The 27,441-nt window shown below is 54.6% G+C and overlaps 3 protein-coding genes across 4 annotated transcripts; 1 reads left to right on the plus strand and 2 right to left on the minus strand.

Moving 5' to 3' along the window:
• Nucleotides 1–1,311: 1,311 nt before the first annotated feature.
• On the minus strand, nt 1,312–15,653 carry Cchcr1 (coiled-coil alpha-helical rod protein 1). The gene is given in 20 exon segments (XM_052744161.1): nt 1,312–2,030; nt 2,193–2,355; nt 2,451–2,602; nt 3,397–3,498; nt 3,575–3,763; nt 3,864–4,006; nt 4,155–4,200; nt 4,430–4,542; nt 6,049–6,155; nt 6,262–6,372; nt 7,686–7,835; nt 8,006–8,116; nt 8,247–8,321; nt 8,323–8,383; nt 8,461–8,594; nt 8,596–8,625; nt 11,319–11,622; nt 14,121–14,334; nt 14,422–14,485; nt 15,473–15,653. Coding segments are annotated over 19 exon segments (2,328 nt in total). The 5' UTR covers nt 14,438–14,485; nt 15,473–15,653; the 3' UTR covers nt 1,312–1,923.
• Nucleotides 15,654–15,851: 198 nt separating this feature from the next.
• On the plus strand, nt 15,852–19,483 carry Tcf19 (transcription factor 19). Of its 2 annotated transcripts, XM_052744162.1 has the most exons (4): nt 15,853–15,995; nt 16,249–16,793; nt 17,582–18,131; nt 19,157–19,483. In XM_052744162.1, the coding sequence occupies exons 2-4, from the start codon at nt 16,556–16,558 to the stop codon at nt 19,164–19,166; spliced, it is 798 nt and encodes a 265-aa protein (XP_052600122.1). In that variant the 5' UTR covers nt 15,853–15,995; nt 16,249–16,555; the 3' UTR covers nt 19,167–19,483. The 2 variants fall into 2 exon arrangements, with proteins under 2 accessions (XP_052600123.1, XP_052600122.1); XM_052744163.1 differs by lacking the exon at nt 19,157–19,483 and having other exon boundaries at nt 15,852–16,793; nt 17,582–18,135.
• Nucleotides 19,484–20,735: 1,252 nt separating this feature from the next.
• On the minus strand, nt 20,736–25,513 carry Pou5f1 (POU class 5 homeobox 1). Its single transcript, XM_052743830.1, has 5 exons — nt 25,078–25,513; nt 22,295–22,415; nt 21,944–22,074; nt 21,330–21,488; nt 20,736–21,212 (listed from the first exon to the last, which is right to left on the minus strand). Exons 1-5 carry the CDS (start codon nt 25,474–25,476, stop codon nt 20,946–20,948), a joined length of 1,077 nt encoding a protein of 358 aa, XP_052599790.1. The 5' UTR covers nt 25,477–25,513; the 3' UTR covers nt 20,736–20,945.
• Between the last annotated feature and the right edge of the window lie 1,928 nt (nt 25,514–27,441).

The raw sequence follows: 27,441 nt of genomic DNA on the forward strand, positions 1-27,441 counted from the left end.
CGAACGGGGGCAAACCCCGCGTGGGGAAGCGTGGTAATTACAGGTGGAGGCGGGACGCCTGGGTCAGGAGCATCCCTAGACTCTCATCACAGCCTCAGAGCCCCCTCCCCCACCTCCTTTGGACGGTGCAGGCTGCTCTCAGGCGTGTCTCTTCACTACAAAAGGACCTCCCAGGCAGTGACATCTAAGGAATTCCACCGGGAGCCACCTGGGTGACTAGAAGCCAGGATATCCTGGTTCCTGACCCCATGCAGAGATGACTGCGTCAACCGCTAAGGCTCGGAAAGACGCTCCCCCATGTAATCTAGTTCCTTCTTCCTTCCTCAGGATGGCCCCAGCACCAGGGTCCTGCTCCCCGACCACCTCCCCCCAGAGATTCCTCAAGAATCCTTGAGTATCTGAAGGACAACTCCATCCCCAAACACTGCCTGTGATTGATCACTTGTAAGCTCTGTTTCCATAGCACTCACCTGGGCCCCATCCTGACCCTGGACCATCTCATTCAGGCTCCCAAGATTTTAACCCAGTTACTCTTCCTCCCTACTCACACCCAGACAAGATTTTTTTTTTTTTTTTTTTTTTTTTTTTTGGTTTTTCGAGACAGGGTTTCTCTGTGTAGCTTTGCGCCTTTCCTGGAACTCACTTGGTAGTCCAGGCTGGCCTCGAACTCACAGAGATCCGCCTGGCTCTGCCTCCCGAGTGCTGGGATTAAAGGCGTGCGCCACCACCGCCCGGCGATTTTTTTTTTCATGTGAAAGGGGTGTGTTTTTTTTAATTTTTATTTTATGTACATAGGTGTTTTACCATGAGTGTTGTGTCCCCTGGAACTGGAGTTACATTTGTGAGCTGCCATGTGGATGCTGGGAATTGAACCAAGGTCCTCTGGAAGAGCAGTCAGTGCTCTTATCCACTGAGCCATCTCTCCAGTCCCATGAGTGGGTTTTGCCTGCATGTATATCTGCGCACCACATGCATGCAATGCAGTCAGGTCAGAAGGCACTGGACCCACCAGAACTGGAAGAGCAGCCAGTGTTCTTAACCACGGAGCCACCTCTCCAACCCACTCTAAATCCCTTTACAACACAATCTGGACCAGCTTTGGAGTAAAATCCAACTGTATCCTCTGTCCTGAACCACTGAGCCCACCATCCCCTCCCCTACTGACGCCACCATCACAGTGGTCCTGGGCTAGGAAGGCCTGAGACTCTTCTTGAATGCTGAATGTTTAGTATTTTGCTCCAAGCATTCATCATCACCCAAAGAAAATAATTCTAAAACAAAAAGTGAAGGTAAAGAAAACTTGGTCCAGGCAGCAGTGACAAATGCCTTTAATCCTAGTATTTGGGAGGCAGAGGCAGGTGAATCTCTGAATTCAAGGACAGCCTGGACTACAGAGCGAGTTCTAGGACAGCCAAGGCTACATAAAAAGAGGAAGGGGAGAGAGAGGAGGGGAGGGAGAGAGAGAGAGAGAACTTGAGAGATAGAGCCAAGTAAGAGATCTCTGAGTTCAAAGCCAGCCTGTCTACATCCAGTGAGCTCCAGGACAGCCAGGGCTATGTGGAGACCCTGTCTCAAAAGTCAAAACAAAAACAAAACCTCCAAACCCGGGAACCTCTCAAAACAGGTCCAGAGCAGCTAGGAAGCGGGTACCACTCAGGAAGGGTGGTGTGGGAGGATATGCTTCCCACAGCCCCACGCCCCATGAGCTGACTTTAGAAAGAACCCAGCCTCCCAGCCATCTCCAAGCAACAGCTCCACTACAGTCATCTTTATTTATTGCAGAATTCAGACTTGGTGGAAGCTAGGGCCCCAAGGCTTGCTGGGGAACAGTCTAGGCTGGCCCCTGCCCCACGTCTTCCCTATCCATCCCTCCTGGGAGATCCAGCTCCAGCTGGCTTCACTGTTGCTCCTGGCAGCTCCAGCTCAGCAGTGGTCTGAAGTGTTCTGGTTATCTTCTTGACAAACAGCCTCCTCTCTGGAAATGGCCTCGCTCAGGCATTGCAGGTTTTCAAACAGGACAGTCAGGGACCCTGATTCAAAAAACATTGCAGGACGGACACCAGGGTGAGAGCAGGTTCCGTGCTGCCCCGAGCACGGGGCTGCACAGGCTGGGAGGGCACACTGCAGCATGATGAAAGGCTAAGGGCCTTTAGGGCTCTGGCCTGTGGGGGAAGGTCTAGAATGTAAACTACCTTTTGGAGGTTCCCTGGATGGTGCAGCTGCTGGACACTTGGGTTCTGGGGACTCCACAGCCCGGGCGCTGCACCCCACGGACTTCTCCTTCCCCGAGGGAAGCATGGCCAACAGGCGCTGCTGCTTGTAACAGGAGAGGAGACCCCCTTGCTTCAGAGTGGCCTGGGAAGGAGAGCGTCAGCCACACTGGCCACCGAGCCGCCCCCACCTTTCCTTACCCACCAGCTACCACAACCTCGCTCCCTGCTGTGCCTTACCAGCATGAGGTTCTTGTCCCTCTCCAGCTCCTGCACTCGACGGGCCAGCCGCTGCCCCTCCTCCTTCCGGGCCTCATCCTGCAGGCGTCTGAGTTCCTGGTTGCGCTCTTTTTCCCGAATGGCTTTGTGCTGGATCTGGCGCAAGGAAACCACTAAGGAGATGGGAGTGGGTCAGCCCGGAGCCCAAACAACGAGACCGAGTTCTCAGCTCTGGCTCTCAGGGTCTCTTCCACACCATGAGTGGGCTGATGTCATGGGGTCCTGGGCTCTGTGAACCCCAGGTGCCTTCCTCATCCCTGACACCAGTTCCTTAGGCAAGACCTGGACAGGGGCTGGAGTGAGAGCGCCTGTAACTAGTCCCCATGTGATTTGTGCTGCATAGGTAAGAGAGGGGTGTTGACTGCACCTCTACTTAGGGAAGACATGAACATCCATCCTACAACTCTCTCTCATCCAACTGTTAAGTTTCTGGTGATGGCAGTTGCCAGTGGTGTCTGCTGAGGGTACTGACACAGGCCCAGGAGCCAGAGAGGCCACGTGCTCTTCCTTCCTTCCTTCCTTCCTTCCTTCCTTCCTTCCTTCCTTCCTTCCTCCCTCCCTCCCTCCCTCCCTCCCTCCCTCCCTCCCTCTTTCTTTCTTTGGTTTTTTGAGACAGGGTTTCTCTGTATAACAGTCTGGCTGTCCTGGAACTCACAGAGATCCGCCTGGCTCTGCCTCCTGAGTGCTGGGATTAAAGGCGTGCGCCACCACCGCCTGTTTCTTGATCTGGTACGAGGTGCAGTGTGTGCACTAAGTAAGAATTCAACTATACCATTCCTCCATTACTTCACTACGTGCATGTGTCAATAAAAGCTTCAAAAAGGTTTGCGGTGGGATGGGGTTAACAGCCCTATGTCTCAAGGCTGCTTGCTTCCTGAAGGGCCAAGTCCTCCCCAGCACATCTTACCAGCCTTGGCCTGCTCCCTCCGAGCCTCGTTCAGTCTCCTCTTGGTGTCTGAGAGCTGTTCCCGCAGCCGAGTTTCCACCTCGACCACCTTCTCTTGCAAGGCTGTAGTGAGGGTACAAGGCAGTGTCAGGGGAGCTGCCCACCTTGCAGGGTGGCACGCACTGCCACACTCCCACACCTTGCCCGTAGATCTCCTGTTGCTGTGTGAGCTCCTGCCGGAGGCTGGCAGCTTCTTCTGTGCTTTCCTGCTGGCCCTGACGTGCTGCCTCCAGCTGCTGCCCCACGCTGGCCAGGGACTCCTGGGCACGCTGCAGCTCCTGCTCCAGCTGCTGGGCCACCTCATTCAGCTGCCGGCGCTCTGCCTCCCCTAAAAGGAAGTTTTTGTGGTCGTACATGACCTCTCCTGGCACCTGAGCCTCAGACCCCAAGTCTTCTCCAGCCCCATCCATCCATCCATGCAGACATACCTTGTTCCCGTGCCCGGCCCACCTCCTGCTGGATGAGGTGGGCACTCAGCTGCAGCTCAGCATCTAAGCGGTTCCGTTCTTCCCGTAGCTGCTCCAACTCAAGGCACAGGTCTGCATCCGGTGGGGGTGGGGGTGGGGGACAGCTGGGACAGAAATGATAGAGAAAATTCCCTCAGCAGCCACATGACCAGGGCCTCCATCCCTCCTTGATCCTTTCTGAGTCCTGGCAACCAATACCGGACCGCCCTCGACATCCACCATGCCCTCCACCTCCATGCGCCTGCACCTCACCTTTCCAGGCGCAGCTGAGCAAGGGACAGTTTTCGAGCCACCAAACCTGAGAAGGAAAAGCAAAGGACAGGGAGATGGGCACACATGGACAGAAGGACAGCAGCAGCACAGGACAGAGTGATGCACAGACAGAAGGACAGCAGGACAGCAGCAGCACAGGGCACAGCAATGGTTACCACGGCAACAGAAGATAGCTATGGGGTTAGATCCAGGGCTAGGAGAAAGGGGCCAGGCCAGTGGAGACAGGCTGGAAACCTCACGGTTGCTCTGCGTACCCTTAATGGTGTGGACCTTACGGACAGCATAGCTGAGTCGGTTGCTGAGGCTGGGGATCCGGGCTACAGCCTGATCCACCCTGGTCATGATATTGTGGAGGTTGGTCTGAGTGCTGGAAAAGACACAGGTCACTCACCCTCCACCCTTCCTCATCTTTGAAAGACCTGCATGGTGTGTGCAGAGGACACATCTGTCTTGTACTGGTACATGAGTGGGGAGGTGGCTGTTGAGCAGCAAGAAAAGGGAAACCAGGAGCCACCAGGAGGGACAAGACCTTAGCAGACCCTGAAGGTCACAGCAGGTCAGTCAAGCTCCTTAGCAGACCTAAAGATACCTAAGTGTTTAAGCCTTAGTGACTGTCAGGTAAAAACATCCAGCCTAGCCTGGCAGTAGTGGCGCACGCCTTTAATCCCAGCACTCGGGAGGCAGAGCCAGGCGGATCTCTGTGAGTTCGAGGCCAGCCTGGTCTACAGAGTTCCAGGACAGCCAGGGCTACACAGCAAAATTCTGTCTTGAAAAAACAAGATAGATAGATAGATAGATAGATAGATACAGAGAGAGAGAAAGAGAGAGACAGAGAGAAAGAGAGAGAGAGACAGAGAGAGAGAGAGGGAGGGAGAGAGAGAGAGAGAGATCCAGCTGAAAACAAACTCCTGACACCAAGCCTAGAGTGTCTGTCTCATTTGGTTCCTGATCTCTTTTTGTTTGGTGGGGGAGGGATGTTTCGGGTCGAGACAGAGTCCCAAGTAGCTGAAGCTGGTTTAAATCCACCGCGCACCATCATGCCTGGCCTGCGGTGTGTTTAGTAACTGCCCTGCAGTGAGGAACTATCAAGGTTCACGGGGTCATAGCCTACCTGGATATGCATTCTGTAGCCCAGGAAAGAGCTCAGCAACAATTCTACAGGGGCCAACAGTGGGCACCGAGGATGGCCAAGCTCTAACTGAGTGAGACTTTTATTGCAGGCCACCACTCAGGCTCCAGGTACTTGGTATCTGGTACTGTCTACCTCAACTGGGGTTTTGGGTGCTCAAAGCCCGGAACGGCTTTCTGGTGGTAAATCACTATCAAGAACCATGTCTTTGATCTGGCAGGAAGTAAAACCCCCGTCCATGGCACACCCTCAGTTCTCCTGGAGGCAGGAGGCCCGTGTAATGCTCTGAATCTGGGCAGTGGCTCTTCCAGACGAGTCTGGTTCTGTGCAAGTTTAAAAGTTCCATCTTTTTTTTCAGTGCTAGGGATTGAAACGATGGACTCCTGAATGCTAGGCCAGTGCTGCACTGGTCTACAGACCAGGCTGGCTGTACAGTTTAGACACTTTCCCCAGCTAGACAGGTCCTAAGTGCAAAGGAAGGACGGAGGGAGAGAGACGGGGAGGGGGAGCTGTGAGGCCGCTGTGGAGCCGCAGCTCCGCCCAGCTGCCCTGCTTAGCTTCAAAGGCTACTAGACTGAACTGCAGGAAGCAGGTTCCCCTGCTCCAGTCCAACCACAGCTAAGTTCACAGTGGGTGATGCTGTGTGAGAGAGGTGCTCCCCCTCAGCACCCTCCAGCAGCTCCCGCCCGAGGCTCTTCAGGTGCCCAGAAGTTAGGAAAGCACCTGCCGCCCCATGGAAGATACCTGTTCACAGCGCTGACCACCGACTTCAGCTGCTCCTCGGCAGAGGCCGACAGCTGTTCCTGCCTCTGCCTGCCCTCCTGAGCCCGAGTCAGCTCCAGCTGCAGGGTCTAGTAAAGATGCAGTTGTGTGTGTGTGTGTGTTTTTTGAAGCCTCCTGTCCCTCAGACCCTGGCCAGGGTCTTCCTCACCCTCCCTCCAGTCTCCTGGCTCAGACCTTGGTGCTCATCCGCTCCATCTCTAGCTCTGCGGTTTTGTCTTGTAGGGCACGCTGCAAGATGGCCTGCTTCTGGCTCTGGGTCTTCACTTGTTCCTGGAGCTCTGCCACCTAGAGAGGGAGCAGAGGGAGATGGGCAGGGAAGCCTGGAGCCAAAGCCACGGAGAACACAGGGAAAGGAGAATGAAGGAGACAGGGCAGGAATCTCTGAATGGGGCTGGAGTCTGGCTCAGTGGTTAAGAGCACTGGTTGTTCTTACAGAGGACCTGAGTTCAATTCTCTCTACCCACATGATAGCTCAAAATCATTTGTAATCATTGTCCAGGGGAGTCAACACCTTCTGACTTCCATGGGCACATGGTACATATACACACACGCACACAAGCAAAACATTCCTATACATAAAATCAAAACATCTTTCTTTTTCCCCCCTAAGACAGGGTCTTACTATGTAGCTCTGGCCATCCTGGAGCTCACTCTGTAGACCAGGCTGGCCTCGAACTCACAGAGATCTGCCTGGCTCTGCCTCCCGAATGCTGGGATTAAAGGCGTGTGCCACAGCCACCCGGCCTCTCTCTTAAATCTTTATTTTATGTGCATTGGTGTTCTGCCTGCATATCTGTGTGAGGGTGTCGGATTGCCTGGAATTTGAATTACAGACAGTTGTGAGCTGTCATGTGGATGCTAGGAATTGAACCTGGGCCCTCTGGAAGAGCATCCAGTGTTCTTAACCACTGATCTATCTTTCCAGCCCCAGATCTCTGGGTTCTAGGCCAGCTTGGTTTAGAGAGCGAATTCTAGAACAGCCAGGACTACAGAGTGAAACCCTGTCTTGAAAAAAAAAAAGAAAGAAAGAAAAGAAAAGAAAGCTGGGTGTGGTGGAACATGCTTTTAACCCAAGCACTAGAGAGAGAGGGAAAAGCAGGCAAAACACTGAGTTCGAGGGCAGCCTGGTCTACAGTGAGTTCCAGGACAGCCAGGGCTCCACAGAGAAAGCCTGCCTTGAAAACGAAAAGCGCAGCGGTCTCTGAGGGAGTGCCACACAGGTCAACGAGCTGCTGGAGCCGCAAACAGCGGAGCCCTTTGTTCCAACTCACGTTCCATGGGCCCACACTTTGAGAACCCATCCTGATCCGTGACCACGCCACGCCCTGATGGATGCTGTCACCCTCCTCAGAGGCCACCCCGACCATCCTACCCATCCACTTCAGTACCGTCACCTCCTTCTCTCCATAGCACACAGAACTGTTGGACTTCACCCATTTTCTACTTATTCAATCCTCTTCCTTCAGAACCAAAGCTCCATGAGAGCACGTTCTTGTCTGTTCCAGGCCCATGCCCAGCATGTGGCAATCACCCAAAGAATAGCTGTCATCGTTGTGTGGGACGCTGAGTGTAGAATGATGAGAAACAGAGCCCCTGACCTGGTCCCTCAGCCCCTTCATGGAGTTCCTGTGCTCCAGGTCCTGGGCCTTGAGCTGTACCATGAGGACAAACACCCTTTCCCGCCATCGGCGCAGCAGCAAATGGCACTTCTTAGGAAACTCGGACTCCAGGGCATCTGACGGCTGAATCTGCACGTGGGAAGGAGGGAGACAGTACTTCTGAGGAAGCACGAAGGGGTGACCTTTGTTGTCTCTGCAGCAGCAGAAGTGGGGTTTTGGAGGAAAAGGATCCTAGTGGGTCTGGGCAGCACACCAGCGACTGCCCCAGAGGAAAGCCCTGGCAGATGAGAGGGTCCTACCTTCCTGGTCAGCTCCTCTTCCTGCAGGGCGAGCATGTGTGAGAGACTCTGTACCCGAACCTGCAGCAACTCCACGGTGCCCTGAAGGTCAGCCCTGTCCTCCCTCAAGTGCTAGGAGGAAGAACACAGTCAGGGTCTCCATGCTACCCTCAGACAGCGGGCAGTCTAAGCCCTGGGAGGGCACGGCCTCCCTTCCCAGGGCTGCGCTCTCTCCTCGCCGGCCACCGCCCGCCATCCTCACCTGCAAGGTGTCCAGAAGCTCCTTCCGCTCCAGCTCCCGTGTCTGGCTATGAACCTCCGGAGGGTCTTGGTCCCCCCACGTACTTCCTCAGACTTTCGACCAAGGCCACCTGAGCTTCCAGCTCCCCTTGGGTCTTACTAGGGTGGAGGCAGGAATGGGACAGTCCGCAGTGGCACGGCCCAGACGCCCCTCCCTGCCGCCCCTGCCCACTGACCTCAGTTGACTGCGGAGCAGCTCCACCTCCTTCTGGGCTACGGCCAGCTGTTTGGTTTCTCCTGCCCGCTTCATTTCCAAGCTCTTCAGAGACTTCTCCAAGTCCTCGGCCTTGCTGGTCAGACTAGCAAGCGCCCTTCTCATGAGCCTCTGTCAGGGAGGACAGCTGTGGAGAAGAGGACACTCAGAGAAGGCCAGCCTGAGGGGCTGGCGAAGGCTCAGCAGCCAAGAGCGCTTCCTGCTCTTCCAGGACTCATGTTCAGTTCTCAGCACTCACAGCAGGCAGTTCAGAGGACCCTCTTCTGGCTCTGGGGGCCCCACACACGTGGTACATACTCCACCAATACAACACACATAAACAAAAATAAATCTTTGAGGGGGCAGCTCATCCCGCCCTTGGGGCCTTATCTCTCAGAACCACCCAATAGGTCACCCTGGTACAAAGCAAATGGAGGGTTCTCCACATCTGGTTCTTCTCAGTTACTTTCAAACAACCATAGGTTCCTGCCAGTTCGCTTCTCTACCTCTCCGTGTCCCTCAGGGACTGTGACCAGGGACACGCAAGCCAAAGGAAAGGAACCCTTTCCTTCCCAAGTCGCTCTTTGTCACGGTGCTTTATGACAGGACTATAAACCCCTAAGACATCCCAGACTGGGATGTCTTAGTCAGGGGTACTGCCTCAAGTTCAAGGCCAGCCAGGGCTACATATCAAGACCCTGCCTTAACACTCTTACCCCTAAAAACAAACTTGCCAGACCCCACAAAGCCTGCTGCCTGGCAACCGCACTTCCCCAAGCTCCCTCCTGAGGCTCCCCGCTGCTCCCTGTGTGCAGGTGCTGCACCACCCCCCCCCCCCCCCCCCCCCGCCATCCCCGCCCCCAAAGGCCTCTCACCCTTCCCCCACCTGCAGCTTTCTGAGCACTGGCAGCCAGCTGACCCTACTTCAGCCTGTGCTCACGAGGACTCTCTAAGGAGGGAGGGCCTTTCTCACTAGTCCCCAAGCAGTGCAGGGGGCATCAGAGCAGCTAGGAGTTGTGGAGCCAACAGGTAAGGTGTCTGCCCTGCTTCCTCAGGCAGGGTCTGCCCTGTCTCCACACAAGTACATGAAAGGAAGCACAAAGTCTTTTTAGACACAAAATACAAATCTGATGGTGTTGCTTCCCTGCCTTTTTTCTGGAGCCCGGCGTGGTGGCACACACCTTTGATCCCAGCACTTGGGAGGCAGAGGCAAGAGGATCTGTGAGTTCCAGGTCGTCAAGAGCTACACAGTGAGACCCTGACTCAACAACCACAACCACAACGAACCTTCTCTTCTGGTGGACACTGGGGTTGAGCCTATAGTCCCTGCACATACCAGGGAAGCACTCTACCCCTGAGCTATACTCCCAGTTTCTTTCCTCCTCCTCCTCCTCCTCTCTCCTCCTCTTTTTTTTTTTTTTTTAAGATTTATTCATTTAGAAGAGGAGCACCAGATCTCATTACAGATGGTTGTGAGCCACCATATGGGTGCTGGGAATTGAACTCAGGACCTCTGCAAGAGCAGCCAGTGCTCTTAACCTCTGAGCCATCTCTCCAGCCCCTATTCCCAGTTTCTCAAAACCTTCTATTTTTTCACTTTTTGACCTATCAGCAGTTCATCTCACTCACAGTGACTGTGGAGTCAACTTCTGAACAGGGTCCCAATTATACAGGTTATCATCAGGTATCAAAGCAGGGCGTTTGCTCAGTGAAGCGACTAATTCAGGGCCTCCTCAGCGATGACTCACGGGCAGCAAGCCGGTGCTGCCCCAATATCACAAACACAACCTCCTCTTTATAGCCTCCTGTCCCACTCTTCATCGCCGGGCGGCGGCCGTCCCTGGCCCTAGACCACAGGAGTGCTCCTGCCCCTAGACCACAGGAGTGCTCCCGTCCCTAGACCACAGGAGTGCTCCCGTCCCTAGACCACAGGAGTGCTCCCGCTCCCTAGACCACAGGAGTGCTCCTGCCCCTGAGCTCCACAGGAGTGCTCCTGCCCCTAGACCACAGTAGTGCTCCCTGCCCCTAGACCACAGTAGTGCTCCTGTCCCTAGACCACAGTAGTGCTCCTGCCCCTAGACCACAGTAGTGCTCCTGCCCCTAGACCACAGTAGTGCTCCTGTCCCTAGACCACAGTAGTGCTCCTGCCCCTAGACCACAGGAGTGCTCCTGCCCCTAGACCACAGTAGTGCTCCTGCCCCTAGACCACAGGAGTGCTCCTGCCCCTAGAACCACAGTAGTGCTCCTGTCCCTAGACCACAGTAGTGCTCCTGTCCCTAGACCACATTAGTGCTCCTGCACCTAGACCACATTAGTGCTCCTGCCCCTAGACCACAGTAGTGCTCCTGCACCTAGACCACAGTAGTGCTCCTGCCCCTAGACCACAGGAGTGCTCCTGCACCCTTTGGCACTGTCCCAGCTGCCCGCTGGCTACAGCCACATTAAGTGTGACCCACACTAGGCTGTGGCTCCATTCATGAGAGCAGAGACTCAGGCAACTTGGTCACTGAATGCCCAGCCAGCTCCTCCCTCTCGGATGGCAAAGAGAAGCACTGGGCACCCCTGACTTCCCCAGGACCCATACCCCGCTTCCTCACTCCCTCCGTCCACCATGTTCCTGGAAGAGTGCTTGGCATAGAATAGGGAGAAATTCTACTTTGGAGAGTTTCAAATGGTGCGAAGATCACATGACTCCCAAGAAACAAGTGCAGCCTGAGGAAGAGCAAACCACCCAAGTTCTCCTTCCAAGATCCCATGGCTCTGCTGCCCCTGACGCTCCCTGCAATTTGCTGGAAAGCTCACCTCGAAACGTTGCTAAGCCCCTCTCACCCCCACATTCACCTGCTCTTGGTGCAGACTCTGGATCTCCTGTAGGTCCCTCTGGTTCCCCTCCTCCAGGTTCTTCCGGACCATCTCAGCTCCGGCCAAGGCGGCACGCAGGCCCTCAGCCTCAGCTTGGCCAGCCTTCTCGGCCACCGCAAGAGCATCCAGCTCCATGGCCTGAGCCTCCAACCTCATCTTCTGCTGCAGGGAGGTCTCCCGCAGGGTCCGGACCTCCTCCTCCAGCCGTCGCAACTCTTGGAGCTGCCAAGAGATCAGCTCAGCCTGCTGGCTCAGGGCACTGGAGACCCCCAGCTCCAGAGACCTTCAAAGGAAAGACAGGTGGGCCCAGCTGAGACGTGGCCTTGGTAATGCCGGGAGGGTGGACACAGCAAAGAGAATAGTAACCCTCTTACTTTATGCAGGGAAGCAGGGGCGAAAGCTGAGGCAGGAGGATCTCTACATTCACACCATCACCTATCAAGTCCCTACTAAGTGTGTGAGGTCCACTTTCTGGGCTCAGGGGACCTAAGGGCTAGTGAGACCCAGTGAGGAACACAATCTCTCTAGAGATCCATTCGTAAGCACACGGATTAAACACCAAACGTGCACATCAGGGGGACTACACATTCCAGTGCACGCACGGGTCTGGGTTCTCAGCTGGAGGGCAGTGAAGGGGTGGGGGGACTACACATTCCAGTGCACAGGTCTGGGTCCTCAGCTGAGGGCAGTGAAGGGGTGGGGACTACACATTCTGAGTGCACGGGTCTGGGTCCTCAGCTGAGGGCAGTGAAGGGGTGGGGGGACTACACATTCCAGTGCACAGGTCTGGGTTCTCAGCGGAGGGCAGTGAAGGGGTGGGGACTACACATTCCAGTAAACGGGTCTGGATCCTCAGCTAAGGGCAGTGAAGCGGGGGGGGGGGGGGGGGGGGGGGGGGACGACACGGACTACACATTCCAGTGCATGGGTCTGGGTCCTCAGCTGAGGGCAGTGAAGGGGTCGGGGGACTGAGCTTCTGGTACCAAGTGTTAACTACAGACCTTTTTGTTGTTCCATTTGAGACAGGGTCTCATGTAGCCCAGGCTGACCTTGAACATGATACATAGCAGAGGCTGGCCCAGCACTTGGGATCCTCCTGCCTCCACTGCTACACTTGTGCACCACGGCAGGCGTGTGTGTGTGTGTGTGTGTGTGTGTGTGTGTGTGTGTGTGTGTGTCTGCACACATACCCACACATAAAACACATAAACGTAACAAAATTCAAACATAAAGTCACTCGGTTTTCTGGCGGTCTCTTCAGTTTCCCTTCCGACCACTCTGGTGTCAGCGGTGGCCGTCCCTAACCCTGCGCTATGCTGGCGCACGGCACTGGTTTTCTTCAGGACTCTCCCGTTGTAACTGGGTCTACGGGGATGCACCACTACACCCCACCTTTGGGTGCAGGCTTTCAATGAGGGTTTGGTACCGTAGAATATTATTTTAAGGTGTGTTACTTTTGTTTATGTTGCATTTGTTTAACTCTGTGAAGCTGTGTGACTGTGTCTGTCTAACACACCTGAAAGTCTAATAAAAACCTGAACGGCCAATATCGAGGCAGGACAAAGGATAGGCGGGGCTGGCCAGCAGGGAGTATACATAGGAGAAAACTGGGAGGAGAGGGCTAGCAGCCAGAGGAGGGAGGACTCCAGGGGCCAGCCACCCAGCTACACAGCCAGCCACGGAGTAAGTAAGATTTACAGAAGAAAGAGAACAGGAAAAGCCCAGAGGCAAAAGGTAGATGGGATAAGTTAAGTAAAGCTGGCAAGAAGCCAAGCTAAGGCCCGGCATTTATAAGAATAAGCCTCCATGTGTGATTTATTTGGGAGCTGGGTGGCGGGCCACCCAAAAAAGAGTAAAAAAACCAACAACAACAGTTTGGTACTTTGTACAGGGAGTCTGGGGGTACTCCATCGACAAATGACTCAGTGTTGTGCATGTCTAAACTAGCTTGTGTGAGGGCTCCTTCCTGAGGTAGCACCCTCCCCTAGTGAAATGACTCGCCGCAGTTCCCTAGAATCTGTCTGGCATCCCCCTCTGTCGTCATGCTTTATTCCCTGAAGAGCTGCAAAACGGCATCCAGTCTACTGGGAGAAAGACACACAAAACAACAGAAGTAACAACTCCCACTCACACACAGGGGCTGAAGCGAAGGCTCCAGAGTGCTTGCTGCTCCTGCAAAGAACCCCAGCTCGGTTCCCAGCTCCCACATGCAACGGCTCACAGCTGCCTGGAACTCCAGTCCAGAGAACCCTACACCCTCTTCTGGTCTCCAAGTATGCATGCTCACACACAGAGACATGCACATAAATAAAAGTAAAATCTTGGTTTTTGTTTTGTTTTTTCCCCAGACAGGGTTTTCTCTGTGTAGCCCTGGCTATCTGGAAACTCACTCTGTAGACCAGGGAGGAGCCTTAAACTCAGATCCACCTGCTTCTGCCTCTCTAGTGCTTGGATTAAAGGCAGGCCATGCCCTGCTCAGAAATAAAATCTTAAAACACATAGCCGGAGCATAGCCAGCTCCAGTATGCCGCTGTACCGGGTCAGCATGTGTAAGCTGCATGTCATCTCCCATTACAAAAGCTTCTGGGCAATCCATCTCCTCTCTTAGACATTCACATTCCCTGTTAGCTGTGAATTTAAATCCAGAGCCTCTCCATTTTGTTACCCCAGTGAATATGGTCTATGTACCAACAACGGCCTACAGAAAACCTACAGAAAAATGGAACCCAGGGACTGGAATATATGAATACGTATGTAAAGGATCATGTGACAGACCCCTACCTGCCTCTCCGCGCAGGCCCCTGTGCATCTCCACAAACGTCCTGTTCCCACAGGGTCACTGTAGGTCTCTGAGTGTCTAGCCGCCTCTCTAAGACATCTTGGCCAGCCCTGGATTGGATCAGGGGAATGTCTGAAGCCCAGGTCGGGGCCGATCTTGGCAGAGTTGGAAGGGACCGAGCTTGGAAGTGGGAGGGAGGAACCAGCCCAGCAAAACCTGAGGGGGGGGGGGTGTCACAAGAGTAAAGACTGTCAGTTTCTCAGACAAGAGCGATCCCCAGCCTCCTTGACCGGCCTCGCTGACCTGAAGGCGGCAACATCTCCACGCTATCTGAAGCCTCTAGATGTCTCCAGGCATCTATGTCCCCCTGGACAATAGGAGAAACAAGGACACTCCAATTCAGTTTTCAGGCCACCTTCCAAAGAGAAAGCCCTACAATAACAAAGTCATAATCGTTGAGTTACTGACAGATCCGCCCAGGCTCTGAACCTCTCTTTCCCTACTTCCCTAAGAATCAGAGGATAAGCAAACCACTTGCTTGTCCCAACCATGCTCCTGACAGACCGAACCATGAGGTAAACGTACCGAGATGGGAACCAGGGGGTGCTCTTGGGGATTGCTTCTACTTACAGGATTCTGGGGGGGTGCCTTTACCTTCCTCCTTAAGTGTCTATGGTCCCTGCAGCTTGGGGCTGGAGGTGAGAGGGCCCGCAGGGAGCCCCGTCTCCACAGGTCTCGCCATGGTATGGTAGGGACGCTGGGAAGCCCATCTAGGCACCACCGAGCCATGATTTCTGGGTCATTTCCTATTAAAGCGTTAGCCCAAGGCCTGGCCCCACAAGAATGCGGCCACATGTGGGGTTAAGCGGTGTCCCTAGGATCCCTGGGGAATCCAAGCAGCCCAGAGCCCGTGGCCAGGAAGCCAGCTTCCTGCTATCTTATCAGAGCCTCTCTGTAGCCGGCCTCAGTTTCTCTCCATCCCTTCTGCTTCCACCCCCTTCTCTGTTCGGCGTCCTACAGCATCTTCTTTGTCCAACTCCCACCCTAATTCAAATATGTTTTCACTCAACCCCGAGATTGATTCCTACCCGCTTCTCTTTCTAGTACTAGTCTGCATTTTTCTTGACCCAATTAAGCCTGGTCGCTCCCTCTCCTCCTGCCTCCCCCTGCTCCGCTGCACACACCCCTGGCTCATCCCCCTCAGGACTCTGAGCTCTAAGGCTGCCTTGACCCCCTCATCTGTTCTTTGACCAGGATCCTGCACCCGCTTCCCCTGTGGACCCCCTCCACCCGCCCTAGCACCCCCTCTCAGGCCCTTTCCGCCCCCAACCGACTCCTCCCGAACGCCCCTTACCCAGCGCGAGATCCGCCCTCTCGCCACGCCCCTCACCCAGCTCCCCGTCTTGGCTTCACACCCTGACCACGCATGCGCGAAGCGGGCGGGTTGGCGGGCTGCTCCGGAGCACCCTTGCTCCCCTGCCGGAAGGAGGAAGAGGAAAGGTGCACGCTGGCACCCGGACGGACGCCTGAGGCCTTCTCCGCGCCCTGACGGCCCCGCCCCACCCCGGGAACCCGGGAAAATGTGCAGGCCAATCAGAAATGGCGGAGGGCGGGAGCTAGACAGCTCCTCCCTGCACGTCGTCCAATAGAGCGGAGGAGGGCAAGGCGGACGGCCAATCAGGACCAGCCGCGGGAGGGGCGGGCTCGCAGGCGCGAAGCGGGACCCGGGAATTGCCTAGGAGGAGTCTGCGCGGCGCGCGCGCCCAAGCCGCGCCCTCCGGGCGGCTTCCTGGCTGTCAAACCGCGGCGGGAGCGAGGGGCGCAGGGTGTGCAGTCCCTTCCTCAGTTTACCCCGCCAGCGGAAAAAGGAAAAAAGGGTGAGATCCACTTTGCTGCAGAACTAGGGACCTGTCTGCGCCTCCCCTTGTGGGTGACAGCGGACTCACTTCCCTCGGGGGAAGGACAGAAGGGGTGCTCTGCTTGGGTTAAGAAGTTTGACCAGCAGCTTCCCGGCTCCTGGTTACACTTGAGGGGACACGTTCGTGTCGCACGCACGTTTGTGTAGCAGGACCTCCTCACCCGGTCTGCATGTTCCCAGCTGTCGCCTTAAAGTAGCTTTGCCTTGCACAGATTGTTAAAGCCTCCGGATGTGCTGCGGCCCGAGGATCCGGCTTCGCGGAGGTGCCGCAGGATTATCTTCTGGTTTTACATCGCACCAGGGCTCTCCTGGAATTGCTTTCTAAGTCTCATCTTGACTGCCACTGCCGCACTGCATGTCCAGGCCTCTGGGGCTCTGAATCTGCACTTCTCAAGTCGGCATTACCCACAGTACAGCTGTCGGCGTCAGGACTGAAGGCCGGCCACGGTGCCTGGCCCAGGAGTAGGAGAGGTGATGAACTGCTGAGGTGCTGGGAGAGGTGCAGAGGGGGCACCCCCCATGCTGCCCTGCTTCCAGCTGCTGCGCATAGGGGGCGGCAGGGGCGGTGATCTCTACACCTTCCACCCCCCGTCCAGGTCAGGCTGCACCTATCGGCTGGGCTGCAGGGCTGACCTGTGTGATGTGGCCCTGCGGCCCCAGCAGGAGCCGGGCCTCATCTCTGGGGTCCATGCAGAGCTGCATGCTGAGCTCCAAGGAGACGACTGGAGGGTCAGCCTGGAGGACCACAGCAGCCAAGGTAAGGGTGAGCAGGCAGCCCCGGGCTGGCAACAAGTGTGGGAGCCTCTGGGACCCTGCTACCTGCCTCCCAGGGTCCGTGGCAGTCTCTGGAGAGCAGACAAGCAAGATCAATTCTGGTCAGCTCTTCACAGGACTAACCTGCCTGGCTGGTTTAGTTCACACAGGGCTAGGAGGGAGGTGCCATCAGTAAAGTGTCACTGTGGGACATTCTAGTACTCGGCTCAGACTTGACAGTTTCCAGTTTTGCTGAAGCACCTTGTTCCCATTAAGGCGGTGTTCTAGTGACCTAGGCATTGTGTCCCAACTCAAAGCAGCCTCAAGAGGCTGGGGTCCACAGTTCTTCCTTCTCCAGTTCTAGTTTCCCTATCAGGTCAGACACAAGGTTTGGAGAACCTGAGGTGTTTTGGTATTAGTGAGGCTTACTCTTAGGGGACAGGCCCTACAGTGTGTAGATGTTTACAGCCAAGGATGACAGCAGGAAGCAAGTGTGGTGATGTACCTTGTGATCTTAGCACTTCAGAGGCTGAGGCAAGAGAATTCTGAGTTCTGGGCCAATCTAGGATACAGATTCGGACTGCCTCAAAAAGAACCAGAGTTGCGTAGTGGTAGATCTGCTTCAAGTAGGAGCACAGCAAGGAAGCTTTCCATCCATTTCTGGGCGAGAAATATACACTGTGGGGCCTCAAGTTTAATGCCCGCCCCCATGCTCCCCTGCAAACCAAATGGCAGAATCACGGTACTTCTCACTAGACATGTTTCTGTTGTCTTGTGCCTCACCATCAACAGGGACTTTGGTCAATAATGTCCGACTCCCAAGAGGCCACAGGCTGGAGTTGAGCGATGGTGACCTTCTGACCTTTGGCCCTGAAGGGCAAGCAGGAACCAGCTCCTCGGAATTCTACTTCATGTTCCAACAAGTCCGGGTCAAACCTCAGGACTTTGCTGCCATTACTGTCCCTCGGTCTCGGGGAGAAGCTGGGACTGGTTTCCAACCCATGCTGCCCCCCCAAGGGGCTCCCCATCGGCCACTCAGCACCCTGTCCTCTGCCCCCAAGGCCACACTGATCCTCAACTCCATCGGCAGCCTCAGCAAGCTGCAGCCGCAGCCCCTCACCTTCTCCCGGGGTGGTGGCAGACCACAGAGCCTGGCTGTTCCCACCCAGCCTGCAGAAGTGGGGGCTTCGCCCGCTCCACCCACAAGAAACCGGAGGAAATCGGCTCATAGAGTGTTGGCAGAACTAGATGATGAGAGCGAGGCTTCCCTGGGCCCTCTCTCAGTCCTTATGGAGCCCAGGAAGAAGCTCCGTGTGGAGAAGGCCGCTCTGGTGTCCAGTGGGTAAGTTGAGTCCTGAGCATTGTCTACCATGCACCTGACTTAGCAGGGTTGAGTCCAGCTGTGTACATAAAACACCGTTAGCCCCAGCTCTTTGTAGCTGAGGCACAAGACAGGATTGACAAGTATGAAACCAACCTGGCCCATACGGAGACCCTGTCTCAAAAACTAGAGTGAGCAGGTCAACTCAGGATGCCCTACGTACCCTCAGAGGCAAGAAGAGGGGCGTTGGGTCCTCTGGAACTAGGGGGATGGTTTTTAGCCACTATATAGGTATTGGGATTCAAACCCAAATCCTCTGGAAGAGCAGCTCTGAGCTGTCTTTCTAATCCTATTTGCTTATTAGTTTTTGACACAAGGTCTCACTGTGTAGCCCAGGATAGCCTCAAATTCCCCAGGTAAAGGAACAAGTCAGGATAGGGCATTCAGAGTGGAAGCTGAGGGGACCAGTCACTCCTCAGCTGGGATTACAGGTGTCGTTTTGTGTGCTCGTCATGCATCCTGAGCCCCAAGTTCCCACTTCCCGCTGGCCTTTAGCCCCCTTTGTAAGGCTGTGCTAGCTAGGTGTAGCAGTTACCCAGAAGCAAGGTCTGCCAGACTTCAAGTTACTCAGGAACACTCCCAGGACTCCCTGGAGTTAGGAGTGGGGACCCCTGTACAGCCCCTTGATGCTGCCCATTACAAGAAGACAGTAGTCTGGGTTTGATGTGATGGCTGGTACCACGTGGCCAGCATTGACTGTAGCATCCAGGCCACCCAAGGATGCCATGTTGGTTTCCAGACCAGAGGACCCTGAGAATGGATCTTAAGGGCTGGAATGGTAGAATGATCGAGAGCGCTCAGTGCTCTCACAGAAGACCTATGTTCAACTCCAGTCCCACGAGATCCAACCACCTCTCCTGGCCTCTGGCCACCAGGCACACATGTATACATATATATATACATATACATATATATATGTATATATAGGCAAAACACTCATTTTTTAGAAAAGAATAGATCTTAAGAAATGTCTCCTTTCTCCCAAGGAGGGAATGACCACAGGGGAAAGTGCCTTGCTATAGACTGACTCAAGGCTGGAGAACCCTCATGATCGTTGAGGTGGCAAAAAAAGATGGTTCCTGCCAAAGATGTGGCTGCCTGCCGCCAAATTACCAGTGAGCTGGGATGCCCAGTAACCAGGAATAAAGCCTTGTTCCCATGGACACCGGAGTATTCGCAGTTAGAGCAACCATCACAGAAACCGCCCCAGACTGCCTTATGCCATGGCTACTGCTGCCGCTGACTGAGTCTCCGTGACTGGCTTTTCAGAGCTTTGCCTTTATATCAAAATAAAGAATAAAATGCTTCATCCACATAGGAGTATTTATTCTTACGAGTCTAAGTCTGCTTTCCAAACGGTGGGAAGCCTAGGCTTGCTGTGGTCTACAGATGGAATTCCCCACAGCAGAAGCCCCTGTGGGAACCAACTGGACCTTGGTGTCGAGAAAGCACAGGGCTGGGAATGAAAGAAACGGCTGTGTGTAGAGGCACTTGCTGCCAAGCTTGATGACCTGTGCTTAATTAATCCACAGGACCCACGTTACGAAAGGAGAGAAGCAACGTTCACAAGTTGTCTTCATGTTGTGGCACTCACTCAAATATTCACACACATACATACTGTTTTAAAGTTGAGTGTGGTGGCATACTACTGTGTGTTCCAGGCCAGCTTGGTCTACAGGAGGTCCTGTCTTCAAAGCAAAACAAAACACCACATACAAAGGGTAGAGTTCTGGTGGGGCTGACATGCACCAAAAAACACTTCAAGACTTAGTTTTTAGGTGGGAGAGATGGCTCAGCAGTTGGCAGTTAAGAGCAATGGATAGCCTTTAATCCCAGCACTCTAAAGGCAGAGGTGGTCCTGGTCTACAGAGTTCCAGGATAGCCAGGCTATGCAAGAGAAACCTTGTCTAGGGGGCGTAAAAAAAAGCAATGGCTGCTTTTGCAGAGGACCCAGGTTTGGTTCCCAGAACCCACATGGCTGCTCACAACCTGGAACTCCAGGGGAACTCAATGTCCTCTTCTGTCCCTTTACACACAGTGCACAGACATACATGTAGAAAAAAAAAAAAAGCCCCAAAGACACCCATACAGATAGAATTTAAAAATTTTTTTTTTTTTTAGCTGGGCATGGTGAGACCTTTAATCCATCCCAGCACTCAGGTCAGCAGCAGGCTGATCTCTGAGTGTAAGGCCAGCCAGGGCTACACAAAGAAACCTTGCTTTGAAGAAAGAAAAATAAAAACAATTTTTCTGAAGACTTAGCTTTTCTTAGCTTGAGCCCACTAGGACTTCCAGAGTGACATGGGGAAGCGCACTGCTGGTGAGGGGTGGCTATGAGGTGACTATTCCATCTGCTGGCAGATATGATCAAGTAAAGCCTCGGCCAGTAGGTAATGTCTTCCTCTATAGGTTAGGTTCCAATCCCAACTATCCCTTGGGCATTTTGTAACCTCCAACTGTTTAAATGGCACCTCTGTTGGAGGACTCTGGGTATGAGGATCCATTACTGGGTTTCTCTATCCCCAGGCTCTCTAGTAACTAAAGGAAGACACAGTTTAGCTAGCTCATGTGTCCCAAGCTTTTTATTTAAAAACAAAATGATGAGTGATGGGCTCACGATCAACAGCATCACTGAACTTCATCTCCCCCCCGCCCTTTTTGTGGTTCTGATCCCTCCTCAGTAAAGGAACTTAACCCCAAAGCTGTGGTGGCTCTGGGTTCTCTATCTTTTTTCCCCTCGCCTCAGCTCACCTCATCCCCAGCAGGGCTGGCACCTCAGTTTGAATGCATGGGAGAGCCCAGAGCAGTGACAGGGACAGAGGGGAAGGCCTCACCCTCGGGAAAAGGGACTGAAGAGTAGAGTGTAGTGAAGTGTGGGTTCCCATAGCCTGGAGCACCAAAATGGGGCCCTGGGGGCCGTGGAAAGGATACAGGCCCCCCTGGGAAAGGAGACCCGGCCGCCTCATACTCTTCTCGTTGGGAATATTCGATGCTTGACCGTTTGCCCTTCTGGCGCCGGTTACAAAACCACACTCGGACCACCTAGGATGGATGGTAAAGAGGAGATGAGCTCAGGGATGCTGGAGCCAGACGAGGTCGGGGGAAAGAGCCGCCCTCAGTGAGGAGGCAGGTACCACAGGTCAGGATGCGGGCACTCACATCCTTCTCCAGCCCAAGCTGCTTGGCAATGACGCTAATCTGCTGCAGGGTGGGCTTGGGGCACTGCAGAAACATGTTCTCCAGGTTCCCCCGCACGCGGTTCTCAATGCTCGTCCGCTTTCTCTTGCGAGCCTGCATCAGGGTCTCTGCTTTGCAAATCTGGGCAGGAGGAGTAGAGGGATTGACAAGAGCAAGCTTAGGACCTGGCTGGGCAGCAACCCCACACTGAGGTGTGACTCAAGAGCAAATTGCTAAGGGATATTGACTGGATGTGGCCCCAGAGGCAGGGATTACTACAAGGAAAGAATCCTGGAAGGGGTGGGTGAGACCTAGATCTCAGCAGAAGGGGGTTGGGGGAGGGACCATGACACCATATTCCATCACGCTTGGGCTGCTAGCCTGGGATGAGAGTGACCCAGGAAGAGAGAACCTGATTAGCAAATGTTAAAGCTTTGGGTTCCAATCCTCAGCCCTAGAAGAAAAAAAAAGAGAAAAAGAAAAAAACAAGACACAGAACCGCTGCCTCTGGCCAGAGAGGGGTCTCAAAGGAGGAATGGAAGCCGTAGATGGGGTTGTACCTGGGAGACACTGTGACCACCCCAGGGGGCCCTCACCTCCTGTAGGTTCTCATTGTTATCGGCTTCCTCCACCCACTTCTCCAGCAGGGGTCGCAGCTTACACATGTTCTTGAGGCTGAGCTGCTGGGCCTCAAAGCGGCAGATGGTGGTCTGGCTGAACACCTTTCCTGAGGGGGAGACGGACAGGGAAAGTGAGGCAGCATGCAGGGCCCCAAAGACCCCCCTCCTCGAGAGCTCGACCTCTTGCCAGAGGCAGTCCAAGTGTCTAATCCTCTCCCCCTCTACAGAGGTGAGGGAGAAGTAGCCCATTAAACACCCTCCCTTTCCACCTACACTGAGAGCTGTGCCAGCTGTGTGTGAGGTCAGAACATGCTGAGGGAAACCCACCAAAGAGAACGCCCAGGGTGAGCCCTACGTCGGCCTGGGTGTACCCCAAGGTGATCCTCTTCTGCTTCAGCAGCTTGGCAAACTGCTCTAGGTCCTTCTGCAGGGCTTTCAGGTCCTGGGACTGCGGTGAGAGAGGGCTTGTGAGTCATACCAGCTGTCAATCTCTGCCTCTGAGATATCCACACACACACACACACACACACACACACACACCCCAAACCCCCGTGGTCGCTGAAAGGATCCCAGCACCCCAGGCTGCCCACTAAAATTAAATGTCACTCACTCTATCCCTAGGGGACAGGGGCGGCTCCTTCCCCAGCAACTGGCCACATCACTACCCAGAGTTCCATGCACTAGAACACCTGTCCAGTACCCCAGCAAATTCCTATCTGCTAACAAACTACTCAAAACAGCCCCATTGGTGAACTGTTACCCCAGTTTCAGTAAGTTTTAAGACGACATAAATAGCCAGGCACTGCAGAGCCAGCATTGTAATCCCAGCACTCAAGAAACATGCAGGAGGCCGGGCGGTGGTGGCGCACGCCTTTAATCCCAGCACTTGGGAGGCAGAGCCAGGCGGATCTCTGTGAGTTCGAGGCCAGCCTGGGCTACCAAGTGAGTTCCAGGAAAGGCGCAAAGCTACACAGAGAAACCCTGTCTCGAAAAACCAAAAAAAAAAAAAAAAAAAAGAAACATGCAGGAGGACCACATTAATAGTTCCTAGCTCAAAACAGAACCGAAGAGCATCAGATCCATGGGATTCTAAACTCAATACCCTCTCCAGCTTGCTTTGAAGTTCCCAAACTATGACACAGTACACGTGGGGATACTGAAACAGGGACTGGCTTGGTAGCCGCCGTCCTGCCCCAGTCTCTCCAGCCCTGGGATAGCAGGATCCACCACTCTGTTCAGCTGCTTTACAAACCACACACCACACAAAGTAGACAAATGCCCTGGTCTCATGAGCTGACATTTCAATATGTGAGGGAAAACCCTCGCTAACTGGAGTGCTGTGGAGGAAGCCAAGAGGGCAGGGTGTGCAGGTGACGACGGCAGTTAACGAGCCAGGTGGGCCTTAGAAGCTGAGGCCTTAGCAAACAAAACCATCTGACTCACGTTTTAAAACACGGATCTGGTGCTAGCCAGACAAACTGAGTTTGACCCCCAGAACAAACGCGGTGGAGAGAAGGCCTCTGGCGCCCACGGGTGCACGGTGGCAAGCATGCACACACAGCAGCACACAACAGATTTTCTTTTTAAAGATAAGGCAGTGGTAACGCACAACTTTAATCACAGCACTTGGGAGGCGGAGGCAGGCAGATCTCCTGTTCAAAGCCAGCCTGGTCTACAAAGTGAGTTCAGAGTAAATAAAAGCTAAAACATGGATTCCAATTGATGTATTAGCAACAGAATGGCACTCGCCGGTGTGTGTGGCTAAGGCTAGGGCAGACAGGGGTGGTTGGGACCAGGTGGGGAGGGCGCAATGGATGGTTGGTTAAAGTGTCCTTTCTAAGGAGCAGATACAGCCTGTGAGTGAACAGAACAAAAATGGCGGGAGGCATTGCAGGCTATCTCTACCCGGAGATGGAAAAGGAGGCGGTCCTTTGGTGATGCAAGTGAGCCTTGAGGGGAGGAGAGGGGCCGGAGCGGGTTGGCAGAGCGAAGGTCCAGGGCTGAGATCTGTCTTAGATGCTGCAGTTAAGGCTGGCCAACCCACGGGACAGAAGCAGCAGCCAGCGAGGCACACGCCCAGTGCAGTTCCGAATCCTTCCGGAAGGTGTTTCAATGGAAAGAGATTTTATCAGCTTCAAACAAACTGATTTTTATCTCCAACCGCTCCTCAAAGACCAAGTGCTCTCAGCTTCTCTAAATCCTGTTTTGTGGATTTGGAATAAGGTAAAGTACGGTTCAAGTTCCTTGCTTCAGTAAAGCCACTTAAGACATGAGATAAACTATACTGCCTTCGTAGGGGACTCCTGGTAGCTAAGGGGACGTGAGAAAATGCAGTAAACAGGCACTTAGGGAGGGGACTCCCAGTTCACTAATTGCTAAGAGGTAGGCTGGCATCTGTGTCCACTCACACCTTCGAGTCTAGATGGCTAATTGCTTACACTTGCTTCCAGGGCTGGCTGGAGGCCATCAGCCGCTCAGCAAAGCCTGTGCACCCACAGAATGATCTAGAAATGGCCTGGAGATAACTTCCCCTACCATTTTGGTTGTGTTGTTTTACAACGTAAGGAGGTAAGCTGAAATGAACCAAATCTGCACCTCCAGCTCTCTACAAGGAGGTGCCAGGGTGTTCACTCGGTGTATGGGTGAGGACAGGCAGACGGTAAACTTGACTGGAGGTGGACCCAACTCAACACACAGCCCAAAGCTCCTATCAGCAGCCAGTCACACCCAAGCTTTGGAGTAACAATAACTCCAGGATAAGCAGTGGTTTCACTCTTCGGCCATGGTTAACCCTAAGGCCAAGGTCCTGACAGGGACCCAAGTCCCCAGAAGGGCTAAGCGCGATGGGAAAAGGAACTGAACCCCAACACTGGTGCACAGACAGTGAGGCCCAGATAGCGAGCGACTTGACAAGGGCCAGGCCGGAACAATCCAGGCCGGTTTCCGATTCTTGCAATTCTGGCTTCTGGTGCAAACCTTGTCCTGCTTCCCAGAAATAGGCAGCCACCACAGCCCCTCCTTTGCTAGGATGCAGGCTCCCAATTCCCGTCTCAGCTGCCCCTTCCAGCACAGCCACGTCCCCTCGACGGTCCCAGGCCCATCTCACTCACCTCCTCGAGAGCGGGTTCCACCTTCTCCACCTTCACCACGGCACTGGGGCGGGCGGTACAGGGCCCAGGGGAGGCCCGCTCTGAGCTGCTCTCCACTCCGCCTCCTGCCTGGCCCTCAGGCTGCGAAGTCTCCAGGCCAACTTGGGGCACCAGACCTAGTCCAACCTGCGGCCCACAGTATGCCACCCCTCCACAGAACTCATACGGCGGCGGGCAAGGGGAGAGCCCCAGCACCTCTGAGCCTGGTCCGACCCCGGGCCCGATTCCAGGCCCAGCTGGAGGCCCCTGGAAGCTTAGCCAGGTCCGAGGGTCCACCCAGCCCGGCTCCAGCCCTCCTGACCCATCACCCCCACCAGGTGGGGGTGAGAAGGCAAAGTCTGAAGCCAGGTGTCCAGCCATGGGGAAGGCGGGCACCCCAAGCCGGGGGCCTGACGGAAGGAGGGCTCACCCAGGGACTGCTTAACCCCTCTCCTTCCCTCCCTCCCCAATCCCACCCTCTAGCCTTGACCTCTGGCCCCGCCCCCTGGATGGGTGGAGAAGTAGGCAATGGGGGGTGGGAGAAACTGAGGCGAAAGATGTTTGCGTGTGTCTGGAAGCGGAAGGCTGGGGGACAGCCTGAGGGGGCCAACTTTAGGGCAGGACCCCAGGGGGGTCTTCATTTTCCACCCTCAACGTCTACCCACCCCTACCGGGCCCCCCGAACACCTCAGAGCGGACCACCATCCCTTCCACACCTCCACATTCCTCAGGAACCAAGTGCTTGGCTTCCTCATCCGTCCACAAAGCCTCTTGGTCCCCTCTGCCTGTCGCTGCGGCTCACCCAGCCATCCTCTCAGAGCCTCATTTATTGAATGTCGTGCCCCCGGCATTTCTGGGGCCCACCGCTCAGTTCTTTAACCTCCACGAGTGCACTACCCATCTAGAATTCTAGATTCTAGGTCCTGGTGAAGCCCAGTATTCCTCCACGTCTCCGGGGACAAGGGGCAGGCAGGACAGGGCTGACACTCCATGCCCAGTCCTCCAGACTCTAGAGGCTCCTCACCACGGGACCCCCAGTCCCAACCCCATCCGTCCCCATAGAGGTACTGGCTCCGCATTCTCAGCATACACTTTCCATCCTAAGTTGTCTCGAGGCAAATGACAAGCCAACCAGGGACTCCCTGCCCACGCTGTAAGACCTGCACTCAGGCCCGGTTCCCTCACAGTCATTCCTCAGTAGACGAGATCCTCCCTCCCCCCACCGCCCCATCCCAGGCCTCCAGCCTAGTTCCTGGGTGGAGAAACCCAAAGGGTGGGAAGTGTGTAGAAGAAGAAAAAAAATATCTGACTTCAGGTTCAAAGAAACCTGGGAGGGACTGGGGGAAGGGTCAGGACAATGGCCTTGGCTGGACAATCCTGGTCCCCAGAGGGGGCAGCTCTAACCCTAAACAAGTGCTCAACCCTTGAATGGGCCTGGATGGCTCCCCTGGGGACAACTTCCTGCTCCCCAACCCCCCCAGCTCCAGATCCCTCACACAAAATTCCACTCGGAGCTCTCCAGCAAGCTCTCCTCCCCAATCCCTCAAAGACTGAACCTCAGTCGTAGGTACTCAGCTCCCCTTCCTCTAGGACTCTGGTGTCTAGCCTCGTCACCCACCCCTCCCCCAGCTCTCCAGGCCGAGGGATACCTTTGTTTCAGGGGACTCGGCTGGAGGAAAGATGCTGAGGGATGGGATTAGGAGGAGGGGTGCAGGAAGCCTACGGTAGCTCTCCTAGAGGGATTTTCTGGGCCTGGTCTGAGAATCCTCCAGGATCCCATTGCTGGCCTGGTGCTTAGTTGTGTTTGCAAGAGAATAGCCCTCAGAGTGCCTGTCTGCAAGGGATGATGTTTGTCTGTCTGCTCCGACACCTTGCCCTAAATGAAGGCCCCAGGGTGGATCACACAGTCCCCAAAAGGCTCTGGGCCAAAGCACCCCACAGTGTAGACAGCCAGACCAGAATTCTGAGCCTGGGTCCTGACCTCCGCTGGCTACCCCAGGGCCAGCCTGAGTAAAACTACCTGAGGCTGTTTTAGGGTCAGTGGCTCTAGATGCCTTTTGGGGCCTGAGTGTTCCTTGGGGAGTCTCCTGATGGTAGTCTTCGTATTTGTTTGTTTGTTGTTTGGAGATGGAGCCTTACTCTATATAACAAGCTGGCCCTGAACTCATGGCAATTCTTCTGCCTCAGCCTCCCAAGAGCTGTGATAAGTGGGATTACAGCATGAGTAACGACCTCACCCAATTCTCTGAGAGACTTTTTTTTTAATTACATTCTCTGTGTGTGTGTGTGTATGTGTGTGTGTGTGTGTGTGTGTGTGTGTGTGTGTGTGTGTGTGTGTACCACAGT

This window comes from Peromyscus californicus, unplaced genomic scaffold, assembly GCF_007827085.1.
Source record: "Peromyscus californicus insignis strain IS unplaced genomic scaffold, ASM782708v3 Scaffold_19__1_contigs__length_69161282, whole genome shotgun sequence".
NCBI lineage: Eukaryota > Metazoa > Chordata > Mammalia > Rodentia > Cricetidae > Peromyscus > Peromyscus californicus.

Coding starts and splice junctions, on each gene's coding strand:
- Tcf19 (XM_052744162.1), top strand. CDS start 16,556: ATGCTGCCCTGCTTCCAGCTGCTGCGCATAGGGGGCGGCAGGGGCGGT. Junction 16,794..17,581: donor GGAGGACCACAGCAGCCAAG/GTAAGGGTGAGC, acceptor CACCATCAACAG/GGACTTTGGTCAATAATGTC.
- Pou5f1 (XM_052743830.1), bottom strand. CDS start 25,476: ATGGCTGGACACCTGGCTTCAGACTTTGCCTTCTCACCCCCACCTGGT. Junction 21,489..21,943: donor ACAATGAGAACCTACAGGAG/GTGAGGGCCCCC, acceptor CCTCCTGCCCAG/ATTTGCAAAGCAGAGACCCT. Junction 21,213..21,329: donor AGCTTGGGCTGGAGAAGGAT/GTGAGTGCCCGC, acceptor CATCCATCCTAG/GTGGTCCGAGTGTGGTTTTG.